The sequence below is a fragment of the Chelonia mydas genome, chromosome 8 (genome assembly GCF_015237465.2).
Source record: "Chelonia mydas isolate rCheMyd1 chromosome 8, rCheMyd1.pri.v2, whole genome shotgun sequence".
Classification (NCBI taxonomy): domain Eukaryota; kingdom Metazoa; phylum Chordata; order Testudines; family Cheloniidae; genus Chelonia; species Chelonia mydas.
In genome coordinates, this window is record NC_057854.1 from 80,979,435 (window position 1) to 80,993,640 (window position 14,206).

General features: G+C 41.2%; 1 protein-coding gene across 2 annotated transcripts in view; it reads left to right on the forward strand.

Annotated features, from left to right (window-relative positions):
* The first annotated feature begins 891 nt into the window (after window positions 1-891).
* The window catches only part of ADGRL4 (adhesion G protein-coupled receptor L4), a 96,759-nt gene continuing 83,444 nt past the window's right edge, over window positions 892-14,206 (forward strand). Inside the window, exons 1-2 of one of the 2 annotated variants that reach the window (XM_037907504.2) lie at window positions 895-1,548; window positions 4,513-4,662. In XM_037907504.2, the coding sequence (XP_037763432.1) occupies window positions 1,527-1,548; window positions 4,513-4,662 (172 nt within the window). In that variant the 5' untranslated portion in view covers window positions 895-1,526. Of the gene's footprint in view, window positions 1,549-4,512; window positions 4,663-14,206 lie in introns of both variants that reach the window. The other variant, XM_043520761.1, reaches the window with a different exon arrangement.

Consider the following 14,206-nt stretch of genomic DNA (forward strand, 5'->3'; position numbering starts at 1 on the left):
TCCAAAGCCGTTCATCAGAAGTTACCATTCCAACCTATGGTCTAACCTTCTTTGATTCTAATCTCTATGCCTGGGTCCAAAGTAGGGTGATCAGATAGAAAGTGTGCAAATTTGGGACAGGGGTTGAGGGGTAATAGGGGCCTATACAAGAAAAAGCCCTGAATATCGGGACCATCCCTATAAAATCGGGACATCTGGCCACCCTAGTCCAAGGAAGTTCAGCAATATTGTCTGAGCTGGGATGATGACAGTATCCTAGCCTGCTTGGGACATTTCCTGCCTTTTTTAACGAGAGGCCAGAGACAAGAGACCAGTGACCGTTTCAATACAAGATACCATGAATTTCCAGGGACAAAAAGGGTGTCTTTTGTATAATGATCCTCCTAGTCTGAATAATCCATCCTTCCTTGCATGCTCGGGCCTTGATTCAGCAAAGGATTTAAGCACGTGTTTAATTTTAAGCACATGCTTAAATCCTGTTGATTCACATGCTTTGCTAACTAGGGATGGGATTATGACAATCATTAGCAGTAAACAAGTGTCTAAGTGCTTTGCTGAATCAACCTTCTTGAATACGCCTTACTGCATAACTTTCAGCTTCAGTCACATAAATCCTTAGAAATGCTGGCTCCTTCTACTCCTGACATTCCCAGCCCTGTATTTGTCTTCCTGCCTCCTTCCTCCCTGTCTCCATGTCTTTGTTTTCCTCACAAAGCAGAGTTCAGTGGATTTCCTGTACTTTTTCTCAGGCTGTTACCCTTAAAGTGACAAAGCCTGGCAGAAATCAGGACTTTCCTCAAAATGAGGAAAGCAATAGGGACAAGACAACTACAGGCAGCCGGGGTTTTCTCTCAGAGATTCTGACAGGGACTAGCCAGGGGAAGCATGCAGCAGCTTCTGAGTTGCTTACCAACCCCTTGCATTCCTCAGTCTGTCTGTTCCTCCCATCCTCTGTGATTTGTCCACTATTCCCCTGCTCCAATCTGCGCCACCACCCCTCCCTCTCTACACTCTGCAACTGCTACCCTCCCAGTCCCTGGTCTGCTCCACCCCCACTCCACTATCTAATCTGCCTCCACCCTCCCTGCCACTGATCTGTCCCTCATCTGGCTCGCCACCCTCTACCCCCACCGTCTATTCCACCACCACAACAATCTGCTTCTCCATCCCTCCACTGCCCTCTGAGCCCCTCAAACTACTCCTCTAGCCTACTCACCCCCTGATCTACTCCATACCATACCCCTGCCTGCTTATTCCCCTATGCTCTCTCATCTGCTCCTTATCTTCCCCTGCAGATCTGTTCCTCTCCTTTTCTACCCTGCCTCTCCAGCTCCTGAGTCACTAAGGACTTGTGGGGGAAATGAGGCCCAGGGTAAAGGGCAGGGTAAGGCCAGCAGCTTCACTGGGGTTTCACGTTCCTAATGGGCGTGTACAGGCACTTCGCACATGCTCATACATTCTAAGGCAGGGCAGGTTCTTCTGTTACACAGGGGCTCAACGCCAAGCACTGCATAGCAGCACCGCCAATGAAACTACTCCCTCTCCTAGGTAGGTGATTTTCCTTCCCAAATAAATGAGGGGCAGGTGGAAGAAGATGGCGGGGGGTTGGAAAGATGAAACTGGGGGACAACTTTGCAGGGGCTAGGCAAAGGACAGAGTCAGTGGCAGCTGAGGGGAAAACTCATGGGTAACAATGATTAAAAAGTTTCCCAGAACTCTGGTTAGTGCTGCTGCTGCATTTGACTATCCCATCGCATCAGGGTAACCCCAACATCTCAAAGGCCATCGGTGTTCGCTCTCTGAATCCCTCAAATGCTTGCATTTATTTCATTCTGTAATCTGCTCTGTAAAGCCAAAGCTATTGATTTGTCTTGGTGAGGGATGTTCTTGGACTTCACTTCTCCTCTAGCTTTTTTGCTTCTGATATCTGAAAGATACTCTGAACAGTAAAAATAAATGAACGAGAAGATGTAATTTGGGAGGAAATGAATTGATTTGGTTTGTATATAGTTTTTAAACAAATATGTAATTTTTAATTTTTTGAGTTTTTCATGAAATTTTTATTTGTCCAGTAAAGCAACTTTTCAGTGAACTTTTCAGGGGCAGTGAAAGCTGTAATTGTAACACTAGACTAGCAAGTATCCAGCATGATATTTTGGTAGAGAGAAGCAGAATTGCAGGGGAAGGGAGTACCAAGAAGGGGCTTTATGTTTTGTAACTTTCCTTATGTCTTTTCTCATGGTTTATAGAGTACAAAGTCAGAAGTGTTTTTCCCCTCCACTGTTAGCTGCCTGGTTTTCTTAATGATTTATATTTATGTCAGTGGGCATGTATAATTTTTTATGAACCGTTAGTTCCTTAAAGTCAGCCGTTCCTCTGTCTTTCTTTGTGTTGAAAACTATACACATGTATACAATGGGAAAGCAGCTTCTTAATTCAGGAATCATTTAGTGGGAGAATGTAGAAGTAGCACTTTTGGAACACAGACATGATATTTAAAAAGACTTCCTTTAAAATGATTTGGAGGGTTTTTTAAAATGATAATTCTACAAATGTTATTCCATGGGAATTAAATCTTCTCTCAGATTGTGACTATGTTCTGTGTTAACTAGATATGGGTAGACGTGGTTTAAAAATTCATCGGGGGAACTCTCACTGGTATTTTTCACCTGGTTATTGTTGGGTAGTTTGGATTACACTCCATGCATAATTCTGGATACAAAGGCAAGTATCTGCCTCTTCAATGGGAAGGAGTAGAAAGCTTTGAAAACCTTTCAAAGGTTTTTCCCACTCCACTATGCACGTTTTATGTTGATCATCATTTTAAGCTTGTTGAACACAGATTCCAATCCTCCAAAGGCTTAAATGTATACTGAATTTTGACCATGTAAGAAGTCTCATTGAGTAAGTTTTTACAGGACTGGAGCTTCAATCCTTTGTACCACTTCAGTGATACCATACTCTTTAATGTTTACATAAAAACTAAGAATGGCCATATTGGGTTGGACCAGTGCTCTGTCTAGTCCCATGTCCTGTCTTCTGACAGTAGCTCGTGCAAAGTGCTTCAGAGGGAATGAACAGAACAGGGCAATTTATTGAGTGATACATCCCCTGTTTTCCAGTTCCATCTTCTGGTAGTCGGAGGTTTAGGAACATCCAGAGCATGGGATTGTGTCCCTGACCATCTTGGATAATAGCCATTGATGGACCTATCCTCCTTGAAATTAATTAATTCTTTTTTGAACCCAGTTATACTAATTTTGCCCTTCACAACATCCCCTGGCAATGAGTTCCACAGGTTGACTGTGCATTGAGAGAAGAAGTAGTTCCTTATGTTTGTTTTATACCTGCTGCCTATTAATTTCATTGAGTGATCCCTGGTTTTTGTGTTATATGAAGGGGTAAATAACAGTTCCTTATTTACTTTCTTCATGACACTCATGATTTTATAGAACTCTATCATATGCCCCCTAAATCATATCTTTTCTATGCTGAACAGGTCCTACCCTTTTTAATCTCTCCTTTTACGGGAGCTGTTCAGGACCCTAATCATTTTTTTTTTTTTGGCCTTCTCTGTACCTTTTCCATTTCTAATATATCTTTTTTGAGATGGGGCAAACAGAACTGCACATAGTATTCCAGGTGTGGGCATACCATGGATTTATATAGTGGCATTATGATTTTTTCTGTTTTATGATCTATCCCTTTCCTAATGGTTCCTATCGTTGTTAGCTTTTTTGACTGCTGCTGCACATTGAGCAGATGTTTTCAGAGAACTATCCACAATGACTCCAAGACCACTTTCTTGAATGGGAACTGCTAATTTAGACCCCATCATTTTATATGTATAGTTGGGATTATGTTTTCCAATGTGCATCCCTTTGCGTTTATCAACATTGAATGTCATCTGCTATTTTATTACCTGGTCACCCAGTTTTGTACCATCCCTTTGTAACTCCTCACAGTCAGCTTTGAACTTAAATATCTTCAGTAATTTGTATCATCTTCAAACTTGGCCACCTCACTGTTTACCTTGTTTTCCAGATCGTTTATGAATTTGTTGAACAGCACTAGTCCCAGTATAGATCTTTGGGGACCTCTCTCCAATGTGAAAGCTGACCATTTATTCCTACCCTTTTGTTTCCTATCTTTTAACCAGTTACTCATCCCTAAGAGGACCTTCCCTCTTATCCCATTAGTGCCCATTTTGCTAAAGAGCCTTTGGTGAGGGACCTTATCAAAGGCTTTCTGAAAATCCAGGTACACTGTATCCACTGGCTTACCCTTGTCCACATGTTTGGGTTTAGAATTCTCTCTAAGAATTCGAATAGATTGGTGAGACATGATTTCCCTTTATAAAAGCTGTGCTGGCTCTTCCCTAACATATTGTGTTCGTCTACGTGTCTGGTTGCTGGAACGCCCCCAGTTGGCTGGGTATGTCCTGCCCATATCTGATTTTAGAGTTCAGTATGCATTTTAGAAACAAACAAACATGGTTTACATTTGTTTCAGTGTTTGTGTCCAGTCTGCTGGACTATGGCTACACTTCTCCGAACTGCAACATGACGTGCCATAAAGATGCGGAGTGTGAAGTTAAGGGTGGAGTGCAAGGCTGCTATTGCTCCCCAGGATTCACAGGAAATGGCATACATTTCTGTCACGGTAAACATATTTTACCTATGTACATTGCTACAGGGCATGAAAAATATACCCAGTACCTATTGAAGACTAAATTTATAACCAGAATAATACCTATGCTGACATGCTACCAAGGCTAAAAAACTGAAGTGCTATCCCTGGTAATTTAAAGTAATAGTGGGTACTGTATTTTATTGCAACTTGTCAATCAACTTTCTATCTAATATTTTAATGTAATTTACCATATTACATCTCTCTTGTTTTATTAGACCTGCTTTCCCTGTTGGACTTTGTTCCACTTTGTCTTTTCTTTCCTATGATAGATAATTATATATTTTCCCCAAGTTACTGTCAGCTATTTGTCCTTATGTCCTCCTCTTCCCCCACTCCTCTGGAAAGATGACAAGAATAGAAGCACACAATTTGTGGAAAGAATAGTTATATAGATCACCTACATTGATTGGTTTCAGAGTAGCCGCCATGTTAGTCTGTATCCGCAAAAAGAAAAGGAGCACTTGTGGCACCTTAGAGACTAACAAATTTATTTGAGCAAAGCATGCGATGAAATGAGCTGTAGCTCACGAAAGCTTATGCTCAAATAAATTTGTTAGTTTCTAAGGTGCCACAAGTTCTACATTGATTGTCTGCCTTTTTCCACTGTTGCCCACCTCAGTGCTACCAACCAACTCTCATGATATCTAGGGAGGTGGTAGAATCTCCTTCCTTGGATGTTTTTAAGGTCAGGCTTGACAAAGCCCTGGCTGGGATGATTTGATTGGGGATTGATCCTGCTTTGAGCAGGGGGTTGGACTAGATGACCTCCTCAGGTCCCTTCCAACCCTGATATTCTATGATTCTATGATTCTATGATATCTGATGTTTTTCCTAAAGCCCCAGATCCTGGAGCCCTGTGACTAAGTGAGAGTCTCAACTTTAATTAAAAAAAATAACTTTCTGTGGAGAAAAGCTTGAAAAAGTGAACCCTAAAGACTAATAAAACAGAAGACAAATAAAAAGAGTCCTAAATACATTATTTTAAGCCAATCTCATGGATTTTAAGACGATGACATGACTTTGGAAGGGCCTGACTCAGTATTTTTGAAGCTTGGATAGGCAATACTGCCACTTCCACACTCCTTCACACCGATTCTCTTGCACATAAGGCTTTTCAACTTTTCTAGACACCTAATATTAATAACTGATAAGCCAATGTTCCCCCTTTCACCCCAGCTGCTGGAAAGGGAAGTAAGCTGGGATTCCTAACAGGAATCTGTCCCTTGCGGACTCCATCTTTCATAGGTATCTGATAGGTATCTGATTACTTTGAAGCTTCCCTCATCTCCGGTCATATCCCTCTGGCTGCTGGAAGGGCTAAGGAATTTTTCTTTCTCTCTGTTCCCCTCTCCCATCCCAATCTCTACTCTCAGCATTCTGGGCTTCTGCAACATATGTGGAGAGAAAGGGAGGTCCTGCTACTCTATCCCTCTCTCTGCTTTCAGGCTGATGTAAGTGAGGTCTCTATACTCTTCCTCTCCCCCAGCCTTCATTTGTGAGTTGCCCTTTGCAGTGAATAGCTGTAGTGCCTGCCTCTGCTGCTCCAGCTGCTCGTCGGGCTATGCCCAGCTGCAGCACTGTGACCTGGTTCTTGTCGGTTTTCACTGCTGCTCACTACATCTTTAATAGCAGTCATGAACTGTAACCAGACCCTGGTCAGAGCTTCCCCTAGTGCACCTTGGCAAAGCTCTGAGCAGAAACAAAGGCACGGAGCTAGCTGTGAGCAAAATAAAGAAAACATCTCTGCACTTGGGAGCCCTTGATTCAGGTTTATAAACCTAAAGGCTAGAAATTTACTTTCTTTTTATGAAAGCATAGGACTTGAAGGTGCTTGCCTGGGAAAGCTGCCTTCCCTGCATGTGTCTAGGGAATGTTTAAGTGTAAATATAACTGATCAATTAATGAAAAACTGTAGTGACAAAAAACCCAGGTCACCTGAATCCCAGTCCAATGATCTATCCACTAGACCAGTTAATCTAATTGATTGCAATGTTCAATACATGTTGGCAGAATCAAAATCTCTATTTGTGAATAATTATTCAATGAAAAAAATCCAAGAATTTCAATTAATATTATTTGCAACTCACATTTCCTTCTACCCCATTATCATGTCACTAGGATATTTTTTCAGTGAGGAGCAATTATGAGTCAGCAATTAAATTCACAGCAAAGATCACTATCTCCTCTTTCAGTATCCTTCCTCCCCAAGGTCTGAGGTATTTTTAATGTTTATATTTTGTTTATTTTAACACACACACCCCCCAAAGACTTAGAGACACTTGTTGGTTACCATTACACCAGCTGCAGTTTAAGACAAAAGTATCAGTCATTCTCAAAGCCTCAGGCTTGATTAGCTGTATAGAGTTATGCTAAGTGTCAGGAAGCTCAATCCTTCAAACCAAATTCCTAAAAGTGTTCAAGCAAGGCAGCTTCCAGGCCGATTCATGGTGCATCACGGTGAAATCAAGACTGTTAGGGTGTGTCTACACAGCAAAGAAAAGCCTGGGACTGGCCCGTGCCAGCCGTCTCAGGCTTGTGGGCCTCAGGTTGCAGGGCTGCTTCATTCCTATGGACACTTTCAGTCTCTGGCTGGAGCCTGAGCTCTGGGATCCTCCCATTGCGTGGTCCTACAGCCTGGGCTCCAGCCCAAGCCTAGAAGTCTACCCAGCTATGAAACAGCCCCACAGCCTGAGCCCTGCGAGCCCGAGTCGGTTGGCATGGACCAGCGTGGGTTTTTCTTTGCTGTGTAGACATCCTCTTAGAGGCCTCAGTTAGGTGAGACCAACAGTTTCTATAACAAACTACCTCTAAAATCACCAAAGTCACTTACCCTCCAGCTTAATAGCGCAGTTCATATGTGGGATGTTCTTTCTGAAAGAGAGGCTTTGTTATGCAGAACATTGTCAACACTGTATGTATTCTTCTAATAGCATAAACAGGTTCAATTTAATTGGATAGGCTCTAAAAAGGATTAAAAATGTAGTCAGGCTACACCCCATCATAATTAGCTTAAAGCTAAAAAAAGTAGAGCAAAGCTGCAGTTGTTTAATGATATATTAGATCTTGTTGTTCTAGATAGAGCATGCAGCACAGCAAGCTACACATGTCTCTTCAATTAATAATTTTAGGCTTTTATGATGATAATTCAGTCACCTTCAAAGCAGACCATCAATCATGTGTTAACATAAGCATTTTTTTCTAAATAGTGCATATAATGTCATTATGTAAGAATTTTAGCCCTTTTTGTTATTTAGAAAGGTTGTAACAGTCATAATTACTGTCATTAACATGAATAATGTTGCACTGCGTAAGCCTATCTTCTCCTCTGTATTGCATCTTTTCGCTGATAACCAACCAAACCACAGTAGCTCTTTCTTTTGAAAAAGAAGTTCAAGCTCCATTTTTGTCTTCATGATATGATTTTCTCTCTGTAAAATGCTTTTAACATCAAAACACACCCGTTGTCAGTTTAATTCCAAGTCAGTTTATATAAAACTCTCCCTCTTTATTTAAAGGGACACTTTCAATTATTTCTAAGTGGTTTTAATTTGTCTCTTTACACTCAGTTGCTTGTAACACCTTTTAAGTACTTGTAAAAATTATTTCCCTGCCAAGTCTGTCTTTTCAATGTGATACACTTAGACATTTCCCTCTGAGTTTATTGTGGAGCACAAGGCAATATAGTCCTGTTACTTATTTCCCAGCACTATCATTGATCAATCATGAATCACTGATGTCAGCATACCTTAGGGAATGGGGTTTGTTAGTTAACTTGTCCTCTCTTTGCCAGCTGGCTAAGTGACTGCAGAGCACACAAAATTATTGGACTCACTGTGTCTAGATAGAGATACACATATATATATGAATTTAATTTCCTGGTGTCAAAATCATGGATTTTAAAATAATTATCCTTTTAGAACCGTGTGGATTTTTTCCCACCAGATTTCAGGCGTTTTCAATTAGGTCATGTTTTGGACCTTCAGGAAGCATGCTTTCATCCAATCCTGAAAACAGTTACTTCCGTGCCTAGTCCCATTGTCTTCAGTGGGAATATGTGTAGGAGTGAGCATAGCTATGGGGATGACTGTTTGCAGGAACTGGCATCTTTTATGTATTAGCATTACAATTTACCAAGTGATAAATTCTGTCTGCATATAATCCTCCAGAAAGCTACAGATGAGTCACTTTTTCAAACTTTACACTTCCTTGCTGCAAAATAACCTTACATTTCTCTTATTTCTTGTAAAAGATATGTGTCTCTAACTCTCTATTTATAATATGACACAGAGAGAATGACCTTACAGAAAGTAACCATTTGCCTTCTAGGGCTCGGTTTGGAGGCATATATAATAGTGGGAGTATATTTTGAATATAATGCATGTGGTTGTATATTATTTGAATATAATGCATGTGGCCTGAATATTTCCTGACATCTGTAATTGAACTTGCACAGCTAACATCAAGGTAAAACATGAAGCTAGCATTATGGTGAAAATATAACCAAATAGGACTGATTTATCAGAGAATTAAAGGAACTTTAACTTCCTTTCATGCAAGATTTCTGTGGATTTCGCACAAATAAATAGAATATAGCTACCACTTTCATAAATCCTTTTCTTTATATAAAAAGGGTGACCTTTTTCTTTTGTACACAAAACATCCTTACAAGCTACAGAGAACAGAACTGGCCATGTAAATTACATGTTGCTTGTAATCCTGACTTCCTCCATTCCAAAAAACTTTCAGACCTTTGGAGAAAAGCAGAGTGCGGAAGTGAAGCTTAAGTGAAGTCAATCTTTTATTTTTAAAACAGAGAAAAATGGCCTGGCACCATTTAAGCTTTCTCAAGCAGCTCTATCATTTCAACACTGGCTGCCTCTTGCATGCTGACTGCCAATTTGCGGCTTTGTTGGCACACTGCAGAAAATTAAAGTAAACAGTGTGATCACCGTGTTTACTTTAACTTTCTAAAATATGGCAGGAAAATGAAGCAGTGCTGTTTGTTCCAAGCGTGCAGGCAGGAAAAATAGGAACACGATATCCCTCCAGATTTCCTTTTAAATGTCCATTGACAATTAGCCTTCTAAAAGATGAATCAATCTTATTTGTAAAGTAGATGCAGTTTTTTCAGACATAGCGAGAAGGGAATGATGCCATCAAGACAACTTTAAACTTTAGTAGGACACAGGGCTCTGAAAAGCTATCGTGTCTCTCTGTTCAATATGCAATAGAGTAATATTTATCAGTTTCCTAGAATCACAGTGTAAAGTAATATTTTATACCAAAATACAGAAGCCCTGTTTGATTGTTGGTAATTTACCTAAATTCAGCTAAATCAAATTGAAAGCCTACTGGAAATCCAAATGTAGATATATTATTAATGTGTCTCATTTTATTGAGAGGCACGGTGTTGGCTTTATGGCTTTAGCCAACTCTGAAGATGATCTCTCCTGCAAGATACCAGGTATCACCCTAATGTGATGTTGTCATATTCTATCATCCAGCCTTCATGGCAGTCACTGAATGCATTTTGATTCATCAGTGTCCCTATGGTCATTAAATGGTATAGGTGTATGGGTTCCAGAGAGATTTTTCCTTATAAAATAACATGACCCTATAAAACCACTGTCTCTAGTCATTTTTATTCTATAAAAAGATGGTCTTTAGCAGCAAACAGTCTAGTCTAAATGCTGGCCCAGCAAAGGATAATTTTTGTTGTTAGCAGCAGATACACATCAAATGTCACAAAGCTTTTACTTCTATGTTTACCAAAAAGCCCAAAACCACTGACATAAAAGATCCAGTCCACCCACTTCTAAATTCATCTCACTGGTATCAGTAACCAGAAACCATAAAGGCCAAATTACAGCAGCTTTAGCATAGTGCAGAGGAGTTGGGAGATGATATGCGTTAGTTAGACACATGTTGGCTCAATACATAGTTAATGGGGCAAAATTCTTTTGCCTGTGTTATGCAGAAGATCAGACTAGATCATCTAATGGTCTCTTCTGGCCTTGAAATCTGTTAAACCCTTTTGCTCCATCATCCCTCAATGCAGGATACAGGCCATGTGGTTGATCATGTCCTAGTAGTGCAAAGACAGGAGGCACCATTGCTGACATCCATGCATGCAACTCAGAGTAGTCTACACTTCCTGTGCACTGGCCAGAGGCTGTGGGTCTGTGAAGAAGGAAATTGTACAAATATAATAGGGGCTATCACTGAGTGTACTCACTCTGGGTTCCCAGAAGCATTGTGTGTACTCCTGACCTCTGTAAGCCCATGTACTATCTGTAGGCCACCATTTGGGTACTACACCTCCTCATCATTGTCACAGCAGCTCAGGCTTTCTTAGCTATAAATAAGATGAAAGTGAAATAAAGTCCCAAGCCTACAAACTATTCCTCACAAGAATAGTTATGCTGAGGTCAATGGGCAAGAACTGCTCACTTGACTAGGAGTTTGCAGTATCAAGTCCTCAGTCCGTTGTTCATGAAGATCTGAAGTAATGAAAAGCTTGGTACCGACACATTGTACTCAAACCCTAACTTCTATTGAAAGCAATTTAATTTTTTTCTTTACATTAATATTGGCTGACTTTGACATTCATATTATTAGGTAGGGTCCTCCTGGGAGACTGATCATCATTCGGGGAGAAGGGGCTAGCTGAGTGAAGTGTGTGCATAGTCTTGTGAATAAGGTGCCTGACTTTGGTGTATGGTATAGCACACAGATATGGGTTCAAGTTTTCTTTGTGCTTCTATTAAAATTCTGTACTTTATGTAGTAAATAATGTAAGGGATCTTCTGAAATTTGCTGACCTAGGAAAGTCAATCCTTCTTGCAGATCAGGAGGCTGGAAAGGCTGACCTGAAGCACAGTTCTGCAGCATGGAGTTGTGAAGGAGTCCCAAGGGGACTTTAACTCCTGTGTCCAGTCCTCTCCTCCACATGGACTAACAGCTTCATTAGCAAACTTGAGGCATACTGAGCGTGTGTAATGCTGACAGACCCTGGTCGTCAGCGGGTAGGGTCGAACCGGGGACCTCTGGAGCTTAGTGCATGAGTCAGAAGCCAACTAACGCTTAGCTAAGGCTGTAGAGCAGACTCATTAATTTCTCTCTCTAAGTGGTCTCGGTGCCACTAGATGGGACAGAACACCACACCTAGGAGGTGTGTGGGTTACATACTTCCCCTAGCTGAGGAAGCGCATCCCAAGCTTCAGAGACTTCCCAGTTGAAATCCCAGATGAGCCCCCACTAGTAACTCCAACAGACCCCGGTCGTCGGTGGGCAGGATCAAATCAGGGACCTCTGGAGCTTAGTGCATGAGCCTCTACTGCATGAGCTAAAAGCCAACTGACTCTTAGCTAAGGCTGTAGAGCAGACTCATTAATCTCTCTCTCTAAGTGGTCTCGGTGCCACTAGATGGGACAGAACACCACACCCAGGAGGTGTGTGGGTTACACATGTTCAGAGCATTCTCAAAGCATGCCAGGACGGCTGGGCCAAGTCTATTTCTGCCTCCCGGAAAAAGGGCAGTTGTAGGCATGGTGCTGATTTAGGCAGCCACAACTTCTTCTGAAGAGTTTCTGTACATGAGCTGTCACCAAGGCTTCTGTTTTATTGGCTCCTCTCTAAAGAAAATATGTGATTCTGAATGAGCAATATAAAATCTGAAGAAGAAAATCCAGGATAGAAAAAAATATATTTGTTGCAATGTTTCGTGCCTCTGATCTTAGGCAAGTTATTGTTTCATTTTCCTAGCTGTGACATGGGAATAATCATACTTCCTTTCCCAAGGTGAGGGAGGCTTACTTTATTAATAATTGTAACATGACATTCTTTGATGGAGAATGCTATATTTACCTGTCTAAAAGGCCAACACTTTAAAAGACAAATTATTTAGTTGTGTCTTATTTAAAGTGATGCTGTCAGGGCTGAGATGTCCAAAGTATGACCTTCTGCATAAAACTTGATTTTTCAAATGTATGTATTTATTTGCATTTCTGCCTAAACAAAAAACAAAAATAAAAAACACTGCACTCATTTTATCAGCTCTCCCAAGCAGCCAACCCAATCTTAACATCCTAGGTGGCTGCCTGGAGACATCAGAAGAAAATCCAGGATATTCTATGTTCATTGTGGATATGGATGTGCATGTGTAGTGAGCCAGCCCACTACATTGTACCTCCACATCTTTGCTCTTCTTGGGCGCCAACAGGATGAGGTAACTAAGGATTCATATTAATTTTAATCTGTGCTATCTGTCAAGAACAGAGCTGGCAGGGAAGCAAAGGGACATTGGAATGCAAAACCCTTGTGTGGGATCCCAACAAAGATGCCGGCCTGGATCTTAAAATTTTGTTCAGTGTATGTCATCCAACTCAGTGGATGAGGTTTTTTTAAAATATGATTATGGTTCATTCTTTCAGGATAAGGCACATGTCTGCAAGGATCCAGATGATAGATTAGCTGAAAAAGAACCAAGTGCATATATCTGTCCTCATACCAAATGGCAGAGGGGTACAGTGGATAGGGCATGGAGTCAGTCACTGGACATGGTTCTGTTCTTCGCTCTGCCACTAACTTGCAGGTTGACCTTTGACAAATCACTTCACCTCTCTGTGCCTCAGTTCTCCCATATGGAAAATGAGGATAATATTACTGGGATGCTCCGATGAGGAGACCCAGAACTGTCAGCCACTGTGTTATCCCGCTGTCTCAGCGGGAGTGAGCTTTGCTGGAGATTAGACTTTGTCAGCTCCCTGCCACAATGGCCCATCTGCTTTGACTCAGAGTCCTCAAGACTCTGTCAGTCAAACCTTGCCTTCGTGGCAATGATCAATGAAGCCAGGTCCCCAGAGACATCTCTCTGCAGTGTCCAGTCCCCTCTCACTAGACACTCAGAAATTATTAAGTTCACTACCTCCAAAGAGCAGAGTGTACACCAGCCTGTTAACTTAGCTGAGAACTCGCACTGTAATTCAATATAACGGCACTGAGATAGTTTATGGTCAAACTAAGAATAAGTTTATTAACAAAGAACAGAGATCTAAATTATATGAAGCAAGAGGAAAAAGAGACAGTCATGGTTACAACAAAACAAAACACGTTTTATAGAGACTAAAACTTAATTTTAGCAAGTTACAATCTTTGTCTAAAGCAGTTTTCTTACTTACATTAATTTACCAGCAGCCCTAGCCCTCCTGGCCAGGAGGTCCAGCTTTCACAGGCTCAGAGGATGCTGTTCCCCATGTTCCCTAAGTGATGGATTCCTAAAACCTCTTTTTGCTCTTCTGATATTACCCAAAGTCCATTGTGTCTGACTCAAGGGCTAGCAGGGCTTCCTGGGATGCAGATTCTGTCCCCTGGCATGATTGTTAAACTGTCTTATCCCCGCTTGTTAGCTTGATGAGGTTGTTTACCTTGTATGTAAATGTACTTTAATTGTCCTCTGCCTGTTATCAGGCCGGTCAGAAAGGGGAAACCATATTCCTTTGTCTAAGGTAGGCTT